The sequence below is a fragment of the Monodelphis domestica genome, chromosome 2, assembly GCF_027887165.1.
Source record: "Monodelphis domestica isolate mMonDom1 chromosome 2, mMonDom1.pri, whole genome shotgun sequence".
NCBI classification, from domain to species: domain Eukaryota; kingdom Metazoa; phylum Chordata; class Mammalia; order Didelphimorphia; family Didelphidae; genus Monodelphis; species Monodelphis domestica.
In genome coordinates, this window is record NC_077228.1 from 304,901,755 (window position 1) to 304,921,932 (window position 20,178).

General features: G+C 34.0%; 1 protein-coding gene across 1 annotated transcript in view; it reads right to left on the reverse strand.

Annotated features, from left to right (window-relative positions):
* The window catches only part of BMP5 (bone morphogenetic protein 5), a 188,584-nt gene that overhangs the window by 54,605 nt on the left and 113,801 nt on the right, over positions 1–20,178 (reverse strand). The window contains exon 3 of the mRNA XM_001364733.5: positions 12,808–12,956. Coding sequence (XP_001364770.1) covers positions 12,808–12,956 — 149 coding nt within the window. The remainder of the gene's footprint in view (positions 1–12,807; positions 12,957–20,178) is intronic.

The window sequence follows — 20,178 nt, forward strand, 5'->3', positions numbered from 1 at the left end:
TTCAAATTCAGCCTCAGACACTCAATAGCTATGTTGAACAAAATAAATTAATCTCTGTCTACTTCAGCTTCCTCAATTATAAAATGGGAATAATAATAACATCTACCTTCTGGGGTTGTTGTGAGAATCAAATACAATTGTGAAGCACTTAGCACAGTGCCTGGCACACAGTAAGCATTTAATAAATATTTTCTTTCAGAATGATGAAAACCTTCATAAAAATTAGTGTGTTTAACATATTCATCATTTATAAGAAAAATCATTTACAGATTCTAGAAAAATAGAAGAGTGAAAATCTATTGAAATGATGGAAAGTTCCAAAGGCAAAAAGAGCAAATATATCTAAAATACCCTCATTCTGCCTCATTCACAACAGATGTAGAAGCCTAGAGCTGCTGATTCATTTGGGTTATAATTTGAGAATGAGCTAACAGCCATAATCTTGGAATGGTTTTTCTTTCTGGTGTTCAAGTTCACCTGTGATGTCCTTCCAATCAAAGCATAAGAGCCTGTCGATTTCCCCATCCACTTGGGGGAGATTTCTTGTCTTTACTGGGAATTTTGTGGGTTTTGTTATGTGAACAGCACAACATAAATCAAGAAGATAGCTCTTAGTTCCCAAGACATATGGATTATCTTCTGCAGACAATCAGGGTGTCTTTAACACAAGGTTACATAAGCATTATAGCATTTCCATTATGCTGCTCACAGGAGAACTAGAGTAGCTTAACTCATATTTAGAATTCTTTGGTTCCAAATCTGCTACTTTTAGTTCATCTCGATTTATTTTTATTTGACTCTTAGAACAAAAAAAAGGTAATATTTTCTAGGCCCATAGAAGGGGACCTTTACAAGTGATGAAACTGGGCCCATGAAAGGCAAAATGATCTATAAAAATTTACACAAGAAATAAATCTTAAAACTCAGATATTTTTCTCTCTCTCTCTCTATATATATATATCTCAAATATATATTAAAATGAATATCAAACTCAGTCCTTCTGCCCCAAATCTAGTACTCTTTACAAAAGTACACTTTTAAAATACTTTGAAAACATTAAAATTCTATTAGTTATTATTATTTTATATATTACTACTAGTTGTCTAGTCAAATATTCTCAATCTTCTCTATTGGGAATTTGTCAGGATCAAAAGTTGCTACAGGTTTGACAAATCCAGATTCAATCGTAATGTGTGACAGAGGCAACAACAGATTTTAAAAGTCCTCCAGTGGTCAGGAATATCCAGACTATGTCAACAGAATGACTCCATAGGTAAACAAACCTGTCAATCATTTCGGAGTATCTTTTCACTGAATGCAAAATCTCAATTCTATACTCAAGAACTTCTACCCAGGGGAACCCTTCTCTCTTTGCAAAGCTTTCCCCAAAGAAATCTCTCAATATAGATAAGGTTCTCATTAGATATGATGATATAGTACCATGTGCTTTTTCCTCATCAAAAACTAAAAATTTCTGCAAACTAGATAACTAAGTGTTCCTTGAACTCACAATTCCTTCAGATGCCTCTAATTATTCTCTCATACTATCCCTCATAGATAGAATACACTTCCTCTAAAGGTGGCCTGGTGGCACAATGGATAAAATGCATGGCCTGAAGTCAGGAAGACTTGAATTCAAATAGGACCTCAGATACTTACTAGTTGTAAGACTTTGGGCAAGTTTCTAAACTCTGTCCCAGTTTCCTCATTTGTAAAAAGAGTTGGAAAAGGAAATGGCACATAACTCCAGTATCTTTGCCAATAAAACCCCAAATCGCATCAGGAAGAGCTGGATATGTCTGAAAAAAAAAAACAAACTGAATAAGGGAGTCTCTTGCCTTTCCAAATCCTTCATACCTCAGGAGAAATACTGCCTTCTTGGCACAACTTTCTCTGATCCCTACCACTCATTTGCTTATTTTCTTTCCTTGGGATTTCCTCATATGATATTTACCTGTGTGTATATTACATACTCCCAATAAAATATGAGTTCCTTCAGGACAGGGACTATTTGCTTCTATTTTATCCATATAATCTTATAAAGAACAAGTATTTAATAAATAGTTTTGGGACATATATTTAGAATTACTGTATAAGGACCTTTATAAACCATTTAGTTGAATCTCCTCATCTTATAGCTAAGGAAACTGTGATACACTAAGGTTAAGTGATTTGTCCAGAGTCATAGAGCTTGCAAGAGCCCAGTACAAGATTTGATTAAGATTAAATTTAACACACTGTCCACTATACCATGCTGTCTCTATGTTTGTTCCACAGGATAGAATTGACTACATCAATATTTTATCCATTATTGTTTTTCTAAAGCATTGTACTATGAATTGTAGGAATCAAAAGGCAAACACACACATACACACAAAACTCTTTATTGGCGTTTTCACCCAAGGTCTAATCCAGGGTGGTACAGTGGAAAGAGGGGCCACAAAGTGGGGTAGTGGATAGAGCAATGGTCCTGGAGCCAGGAAGACTTGAGTTCAAATTGGGATTCACATATTTACTAACTCTGTGACTTGGGAAAATGACTTAACCCTATTTGCCTCAGTTCTTCATCTGTCAAATGATGTGGAGAAGGAAATGGCAAACCACTCCAGTATCTTTGCCAAGAAAATCCCAGATGGGAACATGAAGAGTCACATATGACTGCAAATTGACTGAACAACAACAGTCTTGAACAAGCCCTAGCTTTTGAAGCAAAAGATGAAGTTCATATCTTATTTCTAGGATTTACTACCCATGGGATCTTGGGCAAATCATTTCATTTCTCTAGGTCTCATCTTCCTTAATTATACAATGAGAAGGTTAGATGTGATGGTTTCTGGGGTCCCTTCCAGCTTTAGATTCAAGAATCTAACTAAATAAGAATTGCTTTATGGACATCCATTCCAGTATTCTTTCTTTAACTGTACTCCCATGAGTGAATGCACCCATACAACATTAGTTTTGTATTTTATTTCTGTAGAAAGGACCTTTTAAGACATGGCACAGACATGGGTCAATCAGTTATGAATGAAACTTATTTATATTTCCTGAAAAATATATTTACTGATATATATATATATATATATCAGTAAAAAGACCCACAGATTTCCTTTTCACTAATTGTTTCGATAGAGTAGTCTATTTGAACTAACTTGGTGCTCTCTCCCTAGCAGTTAGCATAGTACCTTACACATGTTAGATATTTCATGATTGTTCATTGAATTTAATTAAAGTATAGTAAAAGTATTCCAGATTAAATTGACAAATTCCTGTTCTTGTCAAGCATGATTTTATCCATCCTTTTTGATTGGGATGTAGTGATCATAATCTCTTGCAGCCTTCTTTCCTAACTGAAACTACAAAAAAATGGTGCTCTAGTCTGCTAATTTAAATAGAATGTCAAACATTGTTTGGATTCCAAATCAGCAGCAAAGAGAAATAAGTTTGAAAACAGTCATCTTTACTTTTAAATATCAGTAAGTTCTAGAAGGATAAACTCCATTTAATTCATGTTTTAAAAACTCCAAAATGTGTTTATCTTGGCTTTGGAAGAACATGCTATATTAAGAAGAGAGCTCATTCAAAGTTTGAAGATTGTCTTTTGAACTGAATTTGTGTCCTGACTGGATCTTGGTCAATCCAGTGTTGGAAAAAATATATCACTTCCTGGTTCAAAGAAAAATGGCTTTTAGAGACTTATAAAAAGACTCATAATGTTTCTTGGACATCAAACAATGCACTGACAAAACAACATTTTGATGACTTGAATACAAATGAATCAGAAACATACGGATTGAATTTTCCTTGACGTATACACGGGTTGAACAGAAAAGAAGAAAAAAAAATCATTGGCAAAACTCAGAATGACTTTTGCCAAACCCAAAATGTCTGAAAACACAGTTTTTCAAGACATTCTGATGATCCCCAAATACCACTTGGTTCTTCCATCTCTAATTTATACTGTAACCCAAGATTGAAAAATAGAAATAGTTTCTGAGGCTGATTTTAAAACTATATAAAGCATCAAACAATAGCAAATTATAGTATCTGAAAAGTACCCTGGTCTTAAAACAAGTTTTGAAGTGCCATCCATGTCACAATCTTCTTATCTTAACATATCTATAAGAGAAGTGTTTGGGGTGTGTGGTAATTATGTTACTTTTGATAAAATATTAAGAGGAATAAGATTCTACCAACTACAATTAATAAAATATTCCAAATTAAGTAAATGACAAACATTCCAAATAATCCACCTACAAAATAAATCCAAGGCAACAGAAGATTTATTGAAATATTCCCTTCCAATATTTTTTCTTCAAAAAAGCAAAAGGGAAGTTTTGGTTGTTCACTATAGTGAGCATAGAAAATGGCAAATTATTGATATGATATGGAAAACAAATCAGAAGAGACTAGCCTCAAATAAACTCTGCCAAATCTTCTCCCCTTCAGTTGTCAAATATGTAATAATAGTATTTCACAAGTTGACATTTCCCCCATATCTCCAAGGAATTACGATGCTACTTTGATTTTCAACAACCTTTCAATTTCTAAAATATCAGTTTTTCAAAGATTTGCAGGTTTCTCAGCTGTTTTTCTTTCTAAGAGTGGAATAAACTAAGTTTAATGTACTGTATTTGTTCTCCCATAAGCTGTGTTTGATATCATCTCTTGGCTGAAACAAACTTGCATCTTAATTCTACATCTTAGATTCCTTTATTTCCTTTAAAATTCTACTCGAGGGTATGACACACCTATCATCTTTAATTTATATAGGACTTTATTGAACATCTTTTTTTCCTTTTTGATCTCTTGCAGTATAAAAAGCAGCCAAATAAATTAGTTTTATAATCCATCATCATTGCAATCATACATTTATATAAACCTTTCCTTATCTTTTCATCTGTTAGTGTCTTCTACCATAAATTCATTTTTGTGTGAATGTATATAAGTATGCTATTTTCATATTGAAATAGTGGATTGAAATAGTGGCATACACTGAGGTATGTGAATGATACCTCAGTCCCCTTTTAGTGCAGTAAAGCAGCCTGTGCTTTATTACACTGGGCCAGCCACAACTAAATCTTCCAAGCAGTTGTAAAAACTAACAGGTTTATTGGTAAATAAGAGATAGGGAGGGAGGATTGAGGATTGAGGATGCCCTAATCACTAATTCTCTCACTTCTCACTTCCCTTTAAGTCCTCCATGCTTCTGTTTCTTGCAGCTCCCTACAAAACCTTCCTGCTTCTGACTAATACCCAAGAAAGCCCATTCTAGTCTTCCTGACACTATAAATCTTTACTTTGTTGGTTTATCAGGATGTGACAGGTTTCAGGATGAATTCTGGATGGTGGAGTTCAACCTAGCTGGGCCAGGTCTGAGGTTTGACCCTCAGCCCTCACACCAACAAATGTCTCTGGACCATGATGTTCTTTGTCAGGGTTGAGAGTCTGTAGGGTCTTCTTCAGGATGGTTTCTTCTGGTGAGGAAAGGTACTCCCAAAGAAATAAAAAAGTTTTCCTTCTCTCACTCACAGGCTGGTAGAAACAGGATCAGCAGAGATAAGCTCCTTCTTTTCTCATCTCCAAGACAGGAAGAACCCCACTGGTAATTGCACCTTCAAAATATCTCCTTCCACATTCTAGAATCTCCTGTCTTAGAATTCCTAACTTATGGTCATGCTAGCCTCTTCAAACCAACTTTTAACTATACTTAAATTTATTTATATTTCTGTAATTTCTACCATAACAATATACACATGTGTTACAATTTTTGTAATTGTTGTTTAATCATTTCGGTCTTGTCTCACTCTTTGAGACCCTATTTGGAGTTTTCTTGACAGAAATACTAGAGTGATTTACCATTTCCTTCTCTAGCTCATTTTACAGATGAGGAATTGAGGCAAACGGGGTTAAGTGACTTGGCAAGGTATGAAATATCTGAGGCCAGGTTTGAATTCTAGAAAATGAGTCTTCCTGACTCAAGCTCAGCATTCTATCCACTGTGCTGTCATGTAGCTACCATTTTGCATACTCATATAAAATAGATAAACATGCACAAATGCATGCATACCTTCACACATATAAGGGTTATCACTTTCTAGAGTATAAGTTCCTTGAGGGTAGGAATTTGTTTTGATTAAAATAGGAGTCAGTCCTTAGATTCCAATAAAATTTATTTGAATTATTTGAATATGTAGAAGATGAGAGAGAGAGAGAGAGAGAGATAAAAAAGGGCCCCTAATCTAGTTTATCCTCCTGACTCATCCAGCAGACCCAGGCAGGGAAGTTTGTAGGCAGAGTGTCAGAGACAGAGAAATAACATGAACTTCCTGTTTAGCCCTTTTTATTAACTCCTGACTCCACTGCTCCTGTCCTAGCCATCTGGGTCAAGTTCAGGTGGGCTCCAGGTATGCAGGTATCTGGCAGGAGATGATGCCACCCGTGTGACCTCCAGAAAACAGGGAGAATAAATTTCCTTCACCCCAATTGTTTCTTCAATTCCCAGTCCTTAACCTGGTGCCAGGAACATTTTAAGTATTAATTAAGTATTTTTTCATTGATTGACAGTTATTTTGTTGTGGGTTGCTCTAAAATATTTCTCCCAGATTAAAATGAAATGGTTTCATGGATCATAGTATATGGTACTAAAAGATCTTATATGATAGCTATCGAAAAGTGTTAGAGCTGAAAAGGACATTTGAGATCCCACAGTTCAAATCCTACACTTGACAGATTAGAAAAATGAAGCATAGAGTAACTTGCCCATATAGTTGCATGCCTCATTAAAGGAAGAGTTAAAGATTTAACACAGAATTCCAGACTTCCCATACAGTATCTTTATAACTTCCTTATTTTCTAAATGGGGGAACTGAGGAACAGGGAAGTAAGTCAAATGCCCCACATGTTGCTCAGTCATTGAATTGTGTCCAGCTTTGTAATTTACACAGAATTCTTTTTCTTGGAATAAACTCAATGATGGCAAGATCATAGTTTAAAGTTAAGCAATAACATGAATACCCTAAGACTTGTCATTGTCCATACTGGGTCTTAATGCAACCTTGAATTAAGTATATGTAGCACATAAAGTGATTCTGAGGAAAATTAATGTTGAATAATATTATTTATTAATAATTTTTTGTGAAACCATTCATTTTCTCAAAACTAAACTCCAAAGGCCAGACATTGCATTTCTCAAGCTAAGAAAATGTACTCCCAGGTCCCAAGGCATCTAAATTGGTCCAGGAACTTTGCCTTTTGTTAAAAGGCTAGGTAGATACTTCTACTCCTTTTTTTTTTATCTATAAACAAGAACACTCTCCTGGAAGCTTATGCCCCTTTGTCTTTACTAACATATTGTATAGATAAGAGGTGACTAGGTCTACAACAGGGTTAAGGGCCACTGAAAGCATGGTTGAGACAACTTTTTTTTTTAGCCAAAGATTGCTAGAAGAAGCAGGGTTTCATAAAATGCCTGACATTTTATTTCTTAAAATTCCAGAGAAGGGCAGATCAGTCACCTTTCCCTAGCTTAGTAAAGCTGTAGGGACCCACCCACCTGAAGAGCAGTCCCTTCCATTATGAGGTAATGAGGGAGGAGTTGAATCCACTTCCTCTTTTAAACTATCTACCAACTGAGGCTATCAGAGGAGGTCCAAATGCTGTATTGTCAGGCCCATCAGAAAGAAGACACACCTACATATAAAAAATAAAATCGAGTATCTCCTTACTCCAAAGTAGAACTTGGGGGGGGGGGGAATCCTTAAAACAAATTGTAGTTAGTACATGTCCCTAGAAAGGACCAACAAGGTTCCTTCTAGAAAGGTAATCAATGTACAAAATTGAGGAGTTATAGAAGAGCTATTATTTCCATTACTACGATTCTTAAAACAGAAAAGTTTTATAGATTAGATTAAAATTTTTTTTCTCTACTTGTTATGTGGGAGAACTTTGTTGTTTTTTTTTAAATTTATTTTTGTTTTGTTTTGTTTTGTTGTTTTATTTTGTTTTGTTTTGAGAGAATATAGGAAAGAGGTAGGATAGTAGAATTGCCATCTCCCTTACAATAAAATTAAAGAAGAGAAAAAGGGGGCATTTATGAAATTTTTTTTTTTAAATCCAGAGAACAGAAGGAAGTTCAAAAGGAGGAGAACAACCAATGCTGGTACTACCATATTAAATGTAATATGTACATTAAAAAAAGTAATATGTACAAAAAAGTAATAAAAATGTAAGAACTTTATAGCTTCATGTGCAATTCTTTTTCTTTTCATTGTAAAAGGAAATGTCCAGGTTTGTTGATGTTTGTCAAGCTTACAGCTACAAAAAAATAATTTTTAACAAGTGTCAGGTCTCACAGAGCAGCTTTCCCTGAAGAGGCCACATGTGATGGGACCATCCTATATTTATAGATAGTATGTCCCTATTAACAAACAAAGTTATACTCAGGGAAATGGCTATTTATTTATTGGTTAAAATTTCAGATGCTACAGCTTATTTGCCAAAGATAACTGGAGTGTTTTGCCATTTCCTTTTTTAATGGATTAAGGCAAAGAGAGGTTAACTGACTTGCCCAGGTTCACACAGATAGTAGGTGTCTAAGGCCAGATTTGAATTCAGATCTTCTTAACTCCAAACCCAGCATTTTATATAGTGAACAACCTTACTGCTTCTGATACTTTTTGATCCTTTTCCTTTGAAAAGCAAAAGGAAGTTGTTTTGTTTTGTTTTTTTTTTCCTTAGGTGAACAAAACAAATGGAAAAGGGCACGCATAATAAGTGGCAAAACAAAGATGTAAACCCATACTCCATTACTACAAATCTAATTCTTCCTTCAGCATGCCACTCAAATCTACATGCTGACAATTTCTGAGATTATTGTTAGGTGTTCATTTATAGTTTGTGTCTAAACCAAAGTGTCATTCATTAAGTCTCATCAATGTAGCACAGTTGGATTTCTTAAAAGCAACATACATAGTTACTTTATGGCATGCTATGGTCACAGGAATAACACAACTTAATTTGTTTTTGCTTTCATTTCATATGAATATAAATTGCACAAAAGTGATAGTTACCAATGGGATGATAACAGTGAGAAAATAAAATTGACTGGGGACCAAGAACCACCAAATGGCCACTTATTCTGCCCTATGATAGGTCATAATTTTCATAGACTCTTAGAGCTGAAAGATTCCTCAAAGATCATTTACTTCAATATTCTTGTTTCACAGATGAAATTTTAGGTTATTTTTCATCTAGATGTCATGATGAATATCTGATAGGGAGGAGAGAAAGGAGTTGGAGGGTGGTAGCAGGTGCTATAAATTTTTGTTTTGGGTTATAGAGGGGAATACCATTTGGGCATATCTTTTTTTTTATTTGTGGTGGGGAACTCCATTTATGTGTCAACTCAGTTAAAAAGTAATTGTTGAGAGTTGCTAGATATGAGGAGTTAAGCAACTTATCCACAATTTCATGTTACATGTCAGAGACTGGGAAATACAAATAGGAAAAAAAAATTGGCTTTACATAAAGAAAACTGTTTTCTGCCTTGTTTGTAGAAGAGATTTTTTTTTTTTTGTCATATATGGACTGGACTAGATAATGTCCCAGGTCCCTTTTGTACACTAAGGGATTTGAACTTCGAACCCAAGTCTTCCTAATTCTAAGGCAGGTCTCTATCATCTCCCCCTTCTATCTTTCTAAATTTGAGTGCAGTTGACATATGGACCAAAACTATTAAATCCCCCGGATGATTAAGCTTCAGACAAACTGAAAACAGGCAAAATTTCTGTATATGGTCCAAAAGGACCTCAGAACAAATATTGACTTTGTAACTTCCTGTACATATGACCTTGGGTAATTCATATAAACTTCACCTGCAAAATGAGGGTATTGGATTAGATGGCCTCAGGTCTAAGGCCTTGTTCCTTAGTTCCTTGTTAGTTCTAGTTAGTTCCTAAGTTCCTTGAAGGCAGGAAACATCGTTTGTTCTTTGTATTCCCTTTGTTGAGAACAGTATTTGCATATATAAGTGCTTGACAAATGTTTATTGATTGATTGACTAAATCTATAATTCTAACAGTAATAAAATCATCCTTGTTTCAAACAAAGAAGAATAGACTGAAAGGAACAGAACAAAATAAGATGAAAAGTTTTAGTTACTCATATATAAAATTGGTGAGAGGGTGACACTTGGACTTTAGGAAGAATGAACAACCAACCACTTTCGTTTGGTCATTTTTCATCTTTTTGGTATTATTGCACCCATAACAAGTGGCAAGGGCAAATTGTTTTAGAATTTTCCTTTAGGAGCTTTAGGGTGATTCCTTCGTAGCTGAGCCCACCAAGATACTTCAGTATAATGAAGATGTTTTTTAGTTGAATTTCAGTGAAAAAGTATTCACCAGTCTCCATGATGTAGGCAGCAGCTGAGTAAGGGATCATAATAGCCATGTCATGTGGCAGGGTCAGCATTTGAGCAGGAGATCCTAATGGCCAGTGACCCTGGCATCAGCAGTCATAAAAGAAGCAATCCTAAGAACCTCATGATTATTCTTTTTTAAAGATAGATTAGATTGATGGGGGGGAAAAGCTAACTAGATAAATTTTGATGCCTAACACTGGAGGTATAAAAGGGAAAAATGAGGAAAATGGAGCCTTGAACTGAACACCACCAAAAGGAAGAGTAAATAAAATTAAAACAGAAACTATTAATAACAGGCCTGAGAAAGCAATAAGGAGCATAAAAAAAGATCAAAGCAGGGAAGGGTGCCAGAGAGAGAAAAAAAAAGAAACATGAAAAATGAAAGGAAATAGATAAAAGAGAATCAAATGAAAAGAAAAGGCAATGTCAATGTTTAAGACTTTAAAAAACAGTCTCTGGGAAAGAAAAGATCTGACAATAGTTTCTTGAGTATCTGGAGAGAGACCAGATACATCCCTATTTGGGGTAGATGGAGAAAAAAGGGAAACAAAGGGAAAATAGTAGTAATTTAATTTTTCTTTTCTGAGTCACATCTGAGGGGAGAAATATATCACAGCAATTCTGATTTTAGTCACATTCTTGAGCATCAACATATAGTAGTTTAAAATTCCTAGTGTTCTTGGAAATTCTTTATATGTATACTATTTTCAGTCTAAATTCATTAGCCCTAACAATAATCTCAAAGCCATAATTTTCAGAGAGCCTATAATTCAAAGCACTCTGGAATGCTTATGAGAAATACAACAATTCTGTATGTTTAATAAAATCTTACTAAATGCTTGACACTCACAAATGTAGTTTGAATTTCGATGTAAAGCACTTTTTGTCAAAAGTGATCTGTCAAGTTTTGGAATAGGGAAAGCCTTTTCTTGAAGTGCTTTATGATAAAATATAGTTTCTAAAACCTAAATCCATACACTCTACCTCATCTCCATTCTGTCACTTGCTGAATTCTTTAAGTCATTTCTGTTTATTGGCTTCTGATACAGCTCTGTCCTCAGGACCATGCTATAAGGCAATGATATAAAAGAAAGGATATTATAATGAAGTCTTTTGCTTCCACTTATGAGTCAGACTGGATGGGTTCCAAGACAGACCTACAATTTATATTACTCAACAGTATCATAGATTTTGAGCTAGAAGGAATCATTGAGATAATCTAATGTAATTTTGTTATTGTACAGAACTAGGATACCCAGAGGTTAAGTGGGCTTTCTCAAGGACACATACATAGATTGCAACTAGCAAAGCTGACATTAAGACAGTCATTGAGCATTTATTGTTGCCATTTGCCCTGCAATATGCTAAGTCCTGATTCTAAATTCAGTATTTTTTTCCCCAGTATTCTTAGGGTATAGCTTTACAAAGTACTTTTGAGTTATAAATTGCTTTGTGGATATTGCTTCATTTCATTTTCACATTAATCCTATGAGTACCTAGTACCCTCATTTTACAGATGAGGAGACTGGGTAAAAAGAAATTTTTGTTTATGGTCAGTTAGTACATATTGATTTTGAGACTCAAACTCTGATTTTCCTGATTCAAGCTTAATACTCTCCCTTATGCCAGCCTAAATTACCATAAGGCAAAACGAGACAAATAAACAAAAAAACAAAAACCTAAAAAAAAAAACAAAAAACAAACCCCTTTCTTAACATTCTTTTGGCCAGGAACTTTGCTTTGTGCTAGGGAATTAACAAGAACCTTTTATACTATTGGAAAAGATTCTAAAGAGGGTATTCTTAACATAGAGTCCCTTGAAATTGATTTAAATTTTTTTTATTTTTAACTAAATATTTAGATAATCATATTTTTATATAATTACTTTATTCTGATCATTTAAAATTAGGGTTCTCAGGAGTCCAACAGCTTCACCAGACTGCCAAAGGGGTCCATTTCACACACAGACATAGACCCACATATGCAAAGGCTAGTAACTTTCTCGATAGTTTATATTCCACTGTTCTAAGCACATTTCAAACCAAAACAAACTCATTATAATAAAATATTTATATTTGCAATACAGCATTTTCTAATTACCTTTCCTAGTTTATTAGCTGATAGTAAATAAGTATGGAAAAAATAATATATAGAACAGCTGTCTTCTTTCAAGTTATCTACTCTCTCACTCCCTGCATCTCAACTGGGAAAAGCCATAGAAAGGCTGCATCTTTGCAGTCAAAATGCAATGAGGATTGAATAAGGGCATGATTCATCCCAGCCCATCTTACTGGATGGGGCCCATGCTAAAGGACCCTCTAGATGCATGCTCTAAATGTTGATGAAAGGGCAAACCCAAAGAGCAACACGTGGCTCTCACAGCTTACCATCCCCTGTTTCTGCGCAGAGCTGCAAGCCCAGATTGTTCTGTGGATTAATCACCCAGTGATTGCTGGTCACAGTGATATCAAAGACCAGCCAACCCACATAGAGAGCTGGGACCATTCTTGAGTCTAACAGCAACAGGTCTGCATCCCTAATGAGAAAAAGAAGAAGGGGGAGAGGGGAGTGTGGAAAGTTAAAGGTTTCAATAAAGCTCATCATTTCCTATATTTAAGTGAAAACATTTTTAAAGGAGCTCCTTAAAATAACACAAATTAATTAAAGGAACAAAGGGCACCATTGACTATAGGGATGAGTAATGGGATACAGAGCCTTTAAAAATTTGGTTTCCAACCTAAGTCTGGTCCAGATTAGTAATCTCTGAAAGTCATTACCATCTTCCGGCTCTTCACTGGTGAGTAAGGAGTGGCTCAGTGGTTTTAGTTTATTTTTTTCTTAAGCATGGGGTCATAGATTGAGGACCAGAATGAATCCTAGACCTCTTCAGGTCCCACCCCTTTATTTTATAGAAGTGGAAACTGAGTCTGTGGACAGTGCTAGAGGCTATTCTGTAGTCACAAAGGGAATAAGTAACTACTTTTGAGAGCTACATTTGAGAGCCACATATTTTAATTTCAAATCCAATGTTGCTTCTATTGTATCACTCCATAAGATCTATTCCTTAAATTACCTGTAACCTTTACTGGCCATTTTATGAAACAAGTATCCTTAAATTTATATAGTTCTTGAGTATCAGTATTGTCAATAACTAGCTTCCTAATGGGGAAGGAAAGACAAGGAACATTTATTAAGCTTCTATTGTGTGTTAGACACCATGCTAAATTCTAAATAAATGATCTTATTTGATAAAGTATTATTTGACACTGAATCATTCATTTGGATGATTTTCAAGGATCTTCATCAGATGCAATATATAAAGAAAAGGAAAGCTGATAAAGAGACCTCCTGTCTCTAGGCCAGGCTCTCAATCCACTGAGCTCCCCATTGCCCTAACTCTTTTTTTTAAAGAAAACTAATCATTAAACATTTATTTGCATTGGTCACCTTGATTTGGACCCGTATATTTTTACTTCATGTGCTGTATAGTAGTCTTTGGGATATAACTTTTTTATATTTGTAGAGAGTTGATAATGAAGTAAAAAGACTTTTCTTCAAAAACCATCTCCAACACATAATGACTATGTGACCCTAAGCAAGTCACTTAACCACTCATTATTCCCGGAAAGTCTCTAAGACTAAATTGCAAATCAGATACTGAAGAGCATCAACTAAGGGAGTTTATTAACTGGGATTTGTCTATATGTAATCAAGATCTAGTGAACTCCTCTCTGACATGATAACAAAATAATTCTTTTTACATAGTGGCACATTGCTTCTCAAATTCTTGGAGAGAAGAAATCATGTGAATTATATATTACAGATAACAAAAATGCCCTTCATTATATTAAAAAAATCAATACTTTATGTTATAAAGGAACTAAGAAAGTGGCATCTGGAAAGGGGTTAGTTCCATGATTTTTTTTAAGAAGCATGTCATTCTTTGTGGGTATTGATAATAACAAAGTGCAATTTCTGCATTTTTGTCTTTGTTTCTATTCACATTTTTATTGAGGTTTTTTGCATATATATCCTTACATATTAACCTACTCCTCCCCCTCCATGACAACAAATATATATATATATATATATATATATATATATATATATATATATATATATATATATATATATATATATATATTCCAACCAAACAAATCAACATTGGCCTTGTCTGAAAAGTCATTCTGCATTTCTCTATTCCCTCTCAACCCTGTAAACATTCCAAGAATGAATAAAATCATGAAAAAATGAACAAAATATCTTTAGTAAGTATTTCTTATATAGAAAGCCAATGCTAAATACTGGGGATATAAAGAGAAAATCAGTCCCTACTTCCCTGGAATGAATCTTATTGGAGACAACATATCAAGAAAAATAAAGAAAACTTTGAGAGTACAAGATAGCTGCCTTCAAGTATTCAAAGGAAAAGGAAATCAATTTGTTATTTGGCCCATTAGGACCAAATTAGGACAATGAGCAAAAATTCCAAAAGAGAAAAAAATGTTTAACATAAGGAAAAATTTCTAACAAGAAGAGTTGCCCCCAAAGTAGAACTAGGTGGAGAGATTGGGTCCCCATTAGAGGATGTCTCCAAGCAAATACTTAGGAGCATTCAACACGTCTATTGAAGAGATGTCTGATGTGACACTTCCCATCCCCCATCTCAGTCTATATATGGAGTATTTTAGTCAGTTTCTGAAAATCTGCCTTACACTTAATAGAAGTGACATTGACAAACTGAGCCTATACTAAGGAAGGGTTAGAGAAATATGACCTTCCCTTTGGTCACTCATTTGTCACGATGTAGAGGGCTTTCTTTTGGCAAAATGGATTGTCATATGTAGTCATTAAGATTTCCTGCAATGTTAAAATTCTGTGATTATCTGAATAGAAGCCAAGACATGCCAAGACTTAGTCAAGGAACTGTGAATATTTATTCTAGAAAAATGAAGACATGGGTTGTATATGATAATAGGCTATTCTGTGGAAGAGGGATTTTAATTTTTATTCCTTTCAGATTGGCTCTGCAGTAAAAAACAAACAAACAAACAAACAAACAAAACAAAAAAAAAAAACTAGACCCAAATGGAGGGGAAGCTTCAAAGAGGCATATTTTGACTTATTTTAAAGAAAAAAATTCTAACAACTTGAGATATACAAAGATGCAGCAGGATTCCTGGGTAGGTAGTGATCTTATCACTGAGGAGATGAAACAGAATGATCTCTTTTGTGGATTTTATAGATAGGATTCATAATTTGGGTTTAAGTTAATTTAAATGAGTTCTAAATCCTTTCTGACTTAGTGATGATAAGGATGGAGCACCTGATATATGCAATACATTGTAAGAGGAAATGATAGAATGTTAATGATAGCCAGGTGATTAAAATGTCATTTATATTGACTATGTATGTATGTATGAGCTTCATATAATTAAGAATAACATTGATTTCTTCAAGATTGAAATAAGATATCTCAGTAAATACTGTTGACTCTAATTTGTCACTCTTCCACTGAACTAAAAATAAAAAGATGGAGGTGTTCTCAATTAAGCTAATTAAGCTAACTAGTCATCTCATTCTTGACAATTCAAGTGTCTGTCTTAGAGTTGAATTCAATCAATGTAATGTTCATTAACGTTAGGACTCAGAACAATTTAGGTCTCCCTTTTCATCCTGTCTAAAAAATTTAATTTGAAAACCTCCAGGCAAAGAGTTTGCAAAAGAGTTCAATTATTCTTTGTGGGATTTAGAGCTGGGAGGCTCCTTTAATTTCACTGAGTATGCTCCTTACAGTTCACACAGGGAAAAGATTTGTACTCAGTAGGGTATGAGAAAGGAAGAGAAAAATATATGAGAAAGTAATAGCAAAAGATTAATACTGTCAATTAGTGTAAACTAACTGTGGTAATATATTCAAATATACTGTTCCAGTTCTAGGAAAATAGAATTCTTGTTTGCTCTCCCACCTCTTTTCCTCATTTAGTCACATAATCAATTTGATTTATGCTTCTATTGATTTCCCAACAGAATGTAAACACCTTGATGTCCAGGGCAATTTCATTTTTAGCTTTGTAAATCTAGCACTTTGCACAATACTTATGCAAAAGGGTTGCTCAATAAATAAATCTTGTTATATTGAATTGAATTCAATCAGGAAAACTTGTCAGAATTGTTGGTGATACATCAGTGTAGTGGACAGGAAACCATCCCTGTAGTTAGTAGGATTTGTATTCTGGTCCTGCCTCTAAAGTATTCTGACTATGGGACCCTGAGCAACTCACTGCATGTTCATGAGGGAATTTTTCTTAGAAAGGAAAGTCTTATTATTTTCAGAACAGTCAATGCTAGAAGACTTTTTCTCACTGGGAATTTCCAATGTAAATGAAATTACATATTTGATGGAAAGAAAAATATACAAAGTAATCTGCCCGAGTGATATGGGAAAACAAAAAGAATACATAATATTGTCAAGTTTCAGAAATTCCCAATAAAGGACCTATTATTACATCAAAAATTCTTCTGTGGTTTAGAAGATAATTTTTAATTGTCCAATTCAAATAAAAATTGTGATTTTTTCAAGGTCTCACAGTTAGCATAAAGGACTGTCCACTACTAAGTCATTTTGCTTCCCCACATACTAATTAATAAGTAATGAAAATCTTAACTATGATTATTATCTTTGACTAATAGATCAAATTGTAAAGTCAGAAGTCAGGAAGTTTTAAGCTTTCACCTCAGTCAAAGAATAGGGCATGTTTTAAGTTTAGATAATCAGGGGAACATGGACTCTTATGAGCTACTGTTGTTTGTTTTGTTTTCACTGAAAGAATTTCTTTAAAATTCTTTGACAGTGTAGAATTCATGTAACTGTGCTCTCCCATGATATATTTACAAAGACTTACAATCTAGAAAGTGAAATTCACAATAGAAATTCCAGATGTAATTTTTTCCATTAGATAAATGTCTTCACATTTGTAGTGGTTTGCATTGCATTCATTTTTTAAAGTGAGTGGGAGATTATATCCCTGACTAGATAGATACTCATTTCCCTCCCATCCTGTAAATCTAATGGGGAGATATAGATCCCCCAAACCAAAAAAGATGTTAGTATATGTTTTGAAAAATGTAGACTAAAGAACATGGAAAAAAAGATGAATATAGTTTTGGAGAGATTTATCATATCAATCTTTTATCTTGATTGTATAAGGGAGAAGGAACAGATATGTTCAAAAATGAAGGCATGAAAATTACATATATATCTATAAATTTCTTTTTTCTTCTCTAAATTTCTTTTCATATATATAAATGTGTGTGGATATATATGTATGTGTTTATATATGTATGTGTATATATGTATGGGGAGAGAGAGAGAGAAGAAAAAGGAAAATTCACCTCATTTGAAGAGATAGGTACAGATTAGTATGAAATATTGCATATATTATCATACATGTTGAATGAGTTGACTTGTTTTGTCAACCTTGGTTTTATTCTGTGTCTTTTAAAATACTTTTTATAAAAGATAGGGGCACAATGACACACATAAAACTCAATGGAATTGCGCATTGGCTATGGGAGAAGGGGAGGGAAAGAACATGAATCATGTAACCATGGAAATATTTTCTCAATCAAAAAAATCAAATACATACATACATAGTTGTAATAAAAAATAGATAGGGGCAGCTATATGGGTTACTAGATAGAGAGACAGGCCTGGAGATGGGAAGGCCTGGGTTCAAATGTGACCTCACTTCCTAGCTGTGTGACCCTGGGAAAATCATTTAACTCCAGTTGCCTAGTCTTTACCAATATTCTGCCTTGGAACTAATAGTTATTCTAAGACAGAAGATAAGGATATTAAAAAAAAAAGAAAGGATAGTCAATGAGTAGAGAATACTAGAGTATTCTGGTAATGTTTAACAATTCTTTCTAGGAAAATAAGTTCACTGACTATACTTTCAAATTTATTTGTATTATTGACACTCTTCCCATCATTTTCTAGACAATCAACAAATTAAATAAATCCAGCTCTAATTTGTAGTATTTGCTAATTGCTGGGGTGTAAATAAACTAAAAATTTAACAACTTTGTGAGCCACTTTCAGTTAAATTCCAGTGACTGGTTATGTTCAGAATAAATGTTAAATAAAATCTTAAGATATCATTAGAAATAAGTTTGCTTTTTAAAAAAGAGAGATAAAAAGAAAAAGATATCGACTTCAGTCTGATCAAGTTTTATAATAAACATTCATACAATATATCAAGTCAGTCCAAAATTCTGGAGCCTTTTGGGTGAGGCAAATCACAAGTTAGGCAACACAGAGGCAAGAAATACATGGATTTGAAGACCGGAAGATATGAGGTCAAATGTTGACTTGGATACTTATTACACTGTATAATCTGGGATAAGTCAATGAAACACTCTCAACTTCGGTTTCCTGAGGGTTAACAATAAATTTTTCTTCACAGGGTTGTGAGAATAAAATGAGATAATATATGTAAGGCACTTTTCAACTATTAATAGGCTATAAAAATGCTAGTTATTATTATTAATAATAAAAGTATTACTCAACAAAAGGCAGATGTGAACAAAATAATAGAATCCACAATGCTAAAATTCTATCTTGACCCCTGATTGCCTTTAATTTGTTAAATTAGTTAAGGACTCCTTTCTATTTCCTTGTATAAATAGATAAAACTCTCAAGATTCATAGTAAGAATAACACTATCCCATTTGCATAGCACTTTATGCTTTGCAAAGAAATTTCCCTTAAAAAACCCTGCGAATGAGGTTATTATGGTGTCAGGACTTAAATGGAGACCTCCTTTATATCAGTCCAATGCTCTTTTCACTAAAATATGCTGGGTCTGGTTCCCATCTCAATTCTGCTACTTGCTGGTTATATTATCTTGGGAAAGTCACTTTATAAATCAAAAGATTATAGATTTAGAGTAGAAAAGTCCTTAGGATAAATAGGGAACTTAATTTAAAGAAACCTTATGATCAAAGATTTAACATAGGAAAGACCATCTCTAACCCCCTTATGTATTCTGTGTAAAGATCTAGAACTAGCTTACTAATGATTTTTGTTGGTTATGTGTTTTTTTCTTACTTTTACTAAGTTCTGAGCACCAAGTATTTATTAAAGGAAATTGAGGCCGAGAGATTAAATAGCAGTCCCAAGGTCAATTAGCATCAATAATCAATTAGCAAAAGTACAAAATAGATTCAGATTCTTTGAATCCAGATACATCATTCTTTCCATGACACCATGAAATTTCCTTTTATTTATCTCATTAGGATTTAGTTTCCTTATTTTTCAAATGAAGAAGGTGGGCTATTGATATCCAAAGTCTCATCTAGCTCTAAATACTATGATACTAAGGACCATAGTCATCCATGCTAAAGCCATTCCTATGGCTTAGGAAAATAGACATAACAGTAATAATGCTGTTCCCTGATCTCACGTAGCACCTTTCATAACAGTGCCTCAATAAAAAGAAAACTTTCCCTTTTCCATCCTGCATGTGGTTGGATGTGGTTTCTTTAAAAGGATAATATTACACCACAGTAAGAATAGTGTTGATGTCATTGTGAACGGTAGAATATCATAAGTATTCCCCATATAGAGTACAAAATGAACTTATTAAAGTTGTCCTCTCCCACCTTCCCTACCTGACATTTCTTTGGAAATTCTCACTATAGCTAATAAAAGACAATAAAAAGAATATGTGAATTATATAGCCTACAGAAAAGAA